Source organism: Poecilia formosa, unplaced genomic scaffold, assembly GCF_000485575.1.
Source record: "Poecilia formosa unplaced genomic scaffold, Poecilia_formosa-5.1.2 Scaffold1179, whole genome shotgun sequence".
NCBI lineage: Eukaryota > Metazoa > Chordata > Actinopteri > Cyprinodontiformes > Poeciliidae > Poecilia > Poecilia formosa.
In genome coordinates this window covers 14,533-19,677 of record NW_006801118.1, presented here as the reverse complement: position 1 = coordinate 19,677, position 5,145 = coordinate 14,533, and the positions used below count along the sequence as shown (strand labels likewise).

At 43.1% G+C, this 5,145-nt stretch overlaps 2 protein-coding genes across 3 annotated transcripts; one reads left to right on the top strand and one right to left on the bottom strand.

Annotated features, from left to right (window-relative positions):
• Window positions 1–28: 28 nt before the first annotated feature.
• On the bottom strand, window positions 29–526 carry LOC103132639 (sporozoite surface protein 2-like; the record flags this gene model as incomplete). Its single annotated transcript, XM_007544437.1, has 2 exons — window positions 29–244; window positions 458–526. Coding segments are annotated over 2 exons (285 nt in total), but the record flags the coding sequence as incomplete, so codon positions are not given.
• A 119-nt stretch (window positions 527–645) lies between these two features.
• LOC103132638 (uncharacterized) lies at window positions 646–3,438 on the top strand. 2 transcript variants are annotated; one of them, XM_016667493.1, is made up of 5 exons: window positions 646–1,076; window positions 1,162–1,278; window positions 1,348–1,489; window positions 2,569–2,888; window positions 2,919–3,438. In XM_016667493.1, exons 1-4 carry the CDS (start codon window positions 792–794, stop codon window positions 2,883–2,885), a joined length of 861 nt encoding a protein of 286 aa, XP_016522979.1. In that variant the 5' UTR covers window positions 646–791; the 3' UTR covers window positions 2,886–2,888; window positions 2,919–3,438. The 2 variants fall into 2 exon arrangements, with proteins under 2 accessions (XP_016522979.1, XP_007544498.1); XM_007544436.2 differs by having other exon boundaries at window positions 650–1,076; window positions 2,569–3,438.
• Window positions 3,439–5,145: the final 1,707 nt, after the last annotated feature.

Below are 5,145 nucleotides of genomic sequence, written 5' to 3'. Positions count from 1 at the left end.
CCTCTGGTTTCTCTGGTTCCTCCGGTTCCTCTGGTTCCTTTGGTTCCTCCGGTTCCTCTGGTTCCTTTGGTTCCTCCAGTTCCTCTGGTTCCTCTGGTTTCTCTGGTTCCTCCGGTTCCTCTGGTTCCTTTGGTTCCTCCGGTTCCTCTGGTTCCTTTGGTTCCTCTGGTTCCTCTGGTTCCTCTGGTTTCTCTGGTTCCTCCGGTTCCTCTGGTTCCTTTGGTTCCTCCGGTTCCTCTGGTTCCTTTGGTTCCTCTGGTTCCTCTGGTTCCTCTGGTTTCTCTGGTTCCTCCGGTTCCTCTGGTTCCTTTGGTTCCTCTGGTTTCTCTGGTTCCTCTGGTTCCTTTGGTTCCTCTGGTTTCTCTGGTTCCTTTGGTTCCTCTGGTTCCTCTGGTTCCTCTGGTTCCTCCGGTTCCTCTGGTTTCTCTGGTTCCTCTGGTTCCTCTGGTTCCTCTGGTTCCTCCGGTTCCTCTGGTTTCTCTGGTTCCTCTGGTTCCTCCGGTTCCTCTGGTTCCTCTGGTTTCTCTGGTTTCTCTGGTTCCTCTGGTTCCTCTGGTTCCTCTGGTTCCTTTGGTTCCTCTGGTTCCTCTGGTTCCTTTGGTTCCTCTGGTTTCTCTGGTTCCTCTGGTTCCTCTGGTTCCTTTGGTTCCTCTGGTTTCTCTGGTTCCTCTGGTTCCTTTGGTTCCTTTGGTTCCTCTGGTTTCTCTGGTTCCTTTGGTTCCTCCAGTTCCTCTGATTCCTTTGGTTCCTCCAGTTCCTCTGGTTCCTCTGTTCTCTCCGGTTCCTCTCTAATGGACCTGTGCTTCTGTCACCCCACAGCCCTGCTGCCTGACTGCCTCTTGGTCGGCCACATCACTGATGATGGGATGAGCGTCATTCCGCCGCTGAAGGTCACAGAAACCCATGTGGTGGTGAGCGTCTCGCATCTCTCTGGCTTCGGCGTCGTGTTGGACCGGATCAAGAAGTTCCTGACCAAGCCGATTCGGGGCCAAGTTCTGCTGTTCCTGAGACGGCTGCAGCGACCTCTCAGCATCCTCAGTGTGATTCTGCTGCCCAGCAACGTTCCTCTGCCGGATGTGAAGCTTTAACCCGATAACTTAAAGAGGATAAAGCTGATCCAGGTTGTTTCTTTTAAAATTAACAAATGGTTCTGGTTTGAAGGTGAAAGAGCAGCACACCGGCTCCAAGTTCATCCCGGCTCCGTCCTTCTGCTCCTTCCACAAAGGGAAACCCTACTGCCTCCACAGCGACCCGTCAGGCCTCACCATCCAACCCAAAGTCAGTTTCTGACCCGCCATCTGCTCACTCGGAGCTAAAATACTCAGTAAGATTCCCGTCTTCTTGCAGACAGCTCAGTTCTTTGAGAACTACGGACCAAATTACCACGCCACGTTTGAGATCACACTGCCGACGAGAACGGAGGACGTGACTGTGATGGTCCGGAGTCCGGAAGAGGAAAACGTCTGGGACTACGCCCTGCACTTGCCAGGTACACAAACCATCTGCTAGCTTAATGTAGAGGCTTCATGCTGTTCGCTTCAGCTGCCTGCAGGAGAAACGGACAGAAGAATCAGGATTTATTATAATAACTCAGTTTAATGTATATTAGGTGTGTGTTGGTACGGATTAATTAAGTGATACTTTATGTACAGACAAAAGAAATCTTGATATGAACTGAAAAACAGTAAAGAAAACCCAGCTGAAGCTGTTTGGTTTCAACATTCAGCTGTTTTTATAGAAAGTCTGCCCCCTGCTGGTCCTTAGCTGGATTTGCAGGATAATCACATCATTTATCCTGAATCTTTGAATTCTGACAATGAATGTTTTTAACTTTTCAGCATCATGAATAAATATGGTTGAATCCACAGCTTGTTAGAAATGCTCTTAAAGAAGAAAATCTTATTTTTATTCTGAGGAATATTTTATTTTGATTGGCCCGCAAACTCTCCTGACCAGAACCTCATAGGATCTGTGGAGAATTAGAGGAAGAAGAGACAAAGTAACCGACGATGAAGATGAGCTGAAGGTTCTGTCAGAGCATGCTGGGTTTCCAGAACCTCAGCAGAACCTGAGGCTGGTTTCTATGCCATGCTGCAGTGATGCAGGAAGTAGAAGGAGCCCAGACTGACGGCAGAGAAACGTTCCCAGCTTTAAGAAACCTGACATTTCTGTTTAAAGTATCATATTTTATTGATCTGATGCAATATTCTAATGTTCTGATAAATTTCATTTTGGGTTTTCATTCTCTGTAATCAACATTACAAGAAATAAAGATGGGAAATAATTCACTCTGTGTGTTATAGATCTATGTAACATAACTTTTACTTTCTGAACTGAGGGACAGAAAACTTTTTCATCACATTCTGATGTTTAGAGATGTTTGTAATATTCCAGTGGAAACTCAGAGTTGGATACTTCTAGATGTTTCTGGATGATTCTGGATGTTTCTAGATGATTCTAGATGTTTCTATATATTTCTAGATGTTTCTAGATGATTCTAGATGTTTCTAGATGTTTCTGAATGATTCTGGATGTTCCTGCTTCCTGTCGTCTCATTTCCGTCTCCAGCTCCAGCCTCTCCTGATCCGGCGGTCCAAAGGCGACTTGGGGAAAGTTTGTCAGCAGAGGAGAAGCTGAGAAGCGTCCGGCCGGACTTCATCGATCACGTGTCCAACCCGGTTCTGGACAAACTGCTGGACGAGCTGCAGCACTGCAGGGTGATATCAGACGCTGAGGCGGACCAGATCAGAACCAAACCCAGAGCAGAAAAAGCCCGAGAGCTGATTGACACGGTGAGGAAGAAGGGAGCGGAGGCCAGCTCCAGAATGACTTCTGCCCTCTGCTCCAACGACCCGTATCTGAGCAGCGAACTGGGCTTACTGTGACGGGCAGAACCAGGCAGAACTGGACAGAACCAGACAGAACTGGACAGAGATCTGAGGAACTGGACAGAGGGACATTGAAACGATGATTTGATTCCCAAATGTAGGCTTTGCAATCTGAGAGTATTTTGGTAATTTTTTGGTGTTTTATGTAGGACCGTGTGACTGACCAGGTGGTCAGCAGCAGAGGAGAACCACAGGGCTCTGTACTCTCTCCATTCCTTTTCAGTCAATTCAGTGTTATTTTTTTATATAGCAACAATTTCAATCTAAACAAACTTACATTCCAGTTCATCCTAGTTATCAAACAATGCATCAATTTCAGAGAAAAAGTTTTCTGTCTAATGACATCCTGCTAACTGCATCACTTATAAATGGCATTTCTTTTAAGTTAACGTATTTTATGGGTAAATCTTCCATAATTTTACTTTCACATGTAGATTTTAGAACAAATAAAAACAAAGCTTTAGGACTAGGAAAATATATAAAACTTATTGCATAGGCAGTTCCACATTTATGGAAAATAGAGAAGGAAAACACACTGTTTGCAGCTTAACAAAGAAAAAAAAATTCTGTGCACATTCAGTGGAAATTGCAGCAAATATTCCATGAAGACAATTCAAAGACCTGCTCAAAACAAACTTTTGTGTATTTACTTTTACATTTAACAAGAATGCTAAATTTTACTGCAGATGTTTTAAAATGACCCAGAAAATAGTCAAATAAAAGAAAGAGATCCATGCTGATAATTTTGCTACTTTGGGCTCCTTCAAGAGATGATTTCATGACAGGTTGTTGACAATAGTGCTTTAATATGATACAAATCATTAAAGAACAGGAAGCCAAAACAAGAAATGTTAAACGATAGCAAGTCCCTCCACCTCCAGGATTTGATTTTGCAGGTTGAAACTTGCTGCATACCATCAGAGAACAAAGAGCTGAAAAGGCGAAGAAGGTTCTGGACAAAATGAACACGATCTTTATTTTAATTTCAGGTAAATATGGATTAAATTACCTCAGCTTTAATACCTTCATTTCTGTTTATGTTGTTGACTTTTAGTTATGCTTATATTAATGTAGTATAAATGTTAAAAACATTAGCTGAAAAAAGTGTTACAGGTTTATTAAAAAGAATGTTTCATTATAAGACTTCAGTAAACCAGTAAAGTTCAGTCTAGTATGATGATATTCATACCCCATCGGTCTCTCAGGTCCACAGATCAGCTGCTTTTGGAGGTACCGAGGTCCAGAAGGAAGCTCAGAGGGGACAGGGCTTTCTCTGTCATGGGTCCTAAGTTACTGAACGACTTGCCTTTGCAGGTCAGAGAGGCCCCTTCACTGTCCACTTTTAAAGCTCGTCTTAAAACCATCTATTTTACTCGGCTTTCAACTCCAGCAGGATCAAGTTTTAAATTGTATGTTTGTTTTTAAACTGTAAGAGTTTTTATTTATTTATTTTTATTATTGTTGTGTTTTAATGTACAGCACTTTGTATCAGCTGTAGTTGTTTTAAAGTGCTTTATAAATAAAGTTGGTATGGTATGGTGAACAAAACAAATACATGTAGCTGAAGTGGATGAAAACAGAATCCAGCAGATAAAATGCATGGTTGTTTGTCCTGTCTGTCTGTGTTGCCCTGCGATAGACTGGCGACCTGTCCAGGTGACCCCGCCTCTCGCACGGAACGTTAGCTGGAGAAGCACCAGCATCTCCTGACCCCACTAAGGGTCAAGGGTGTAAAGAAAGTGGATGGAAAGAAATTTTCATTTTAGACAGAGATAAGCTGTACAGCAGCTTTTGTAAAGGGATGAAAAACAAGTTATTAATGTATATAAAAACAATAAGAAAAGAGGCACCCCAACATAATTTTTATTTTTGTATCTTTAATTTCTCATTGTAATAAGTGTCATTTTAGTTAATCATGTGCAATTCCACACACAACCGCTATGGGCGCTGCCACGTTGGTGGCATAGAGAAGATTGAGCACACAAGAAGAAGAAATCTTCCGATTGAATTTGGAGGAAGCTCGACGCATAGACATAATATAAGGATAGACCCTCATGCACCGCTCTCGCCTATTGTCGCTGACGAGATTTAGGGCGGCCATCTTGGAGCGGTCCACCACTCCACTCAGCGTTATGTGTTTAGCAGCACAATGACGTATCAGCGCATTTAATCGATCATAACACGCTTTTTGTTAAAGAAGTACTTACAACATCCATACAAAGTCTGACGAACTTTACTTTTCTTTGAGCAGATGTTA

Excerpts from the sequence above, each read along its gene's own strand:
- LOC103132638 (XM_016667493.1), top strand. The coding sequence starts at position 792 with ATGGACCTGTGCTTCTGTCACCCCACAGCCCTGCTGCCTGACTGCCTC. Across the intron at positions 1,077-1,161 it reads GCAACGTTCCTCTGCCGGAT|GTGAAAGAGCAGCACACCGG; the intron begins GTGAAGCTTTAA and ends TCTGGTTTGAAG. Across the intron at positions 1,490-2,568 it reads CTACGCCCTGCACTTGCCAG|CTCCAGCCTCTCCTGATCCG; the intron begins GTACACAAACCA and ends TTCCGTCTCCAG.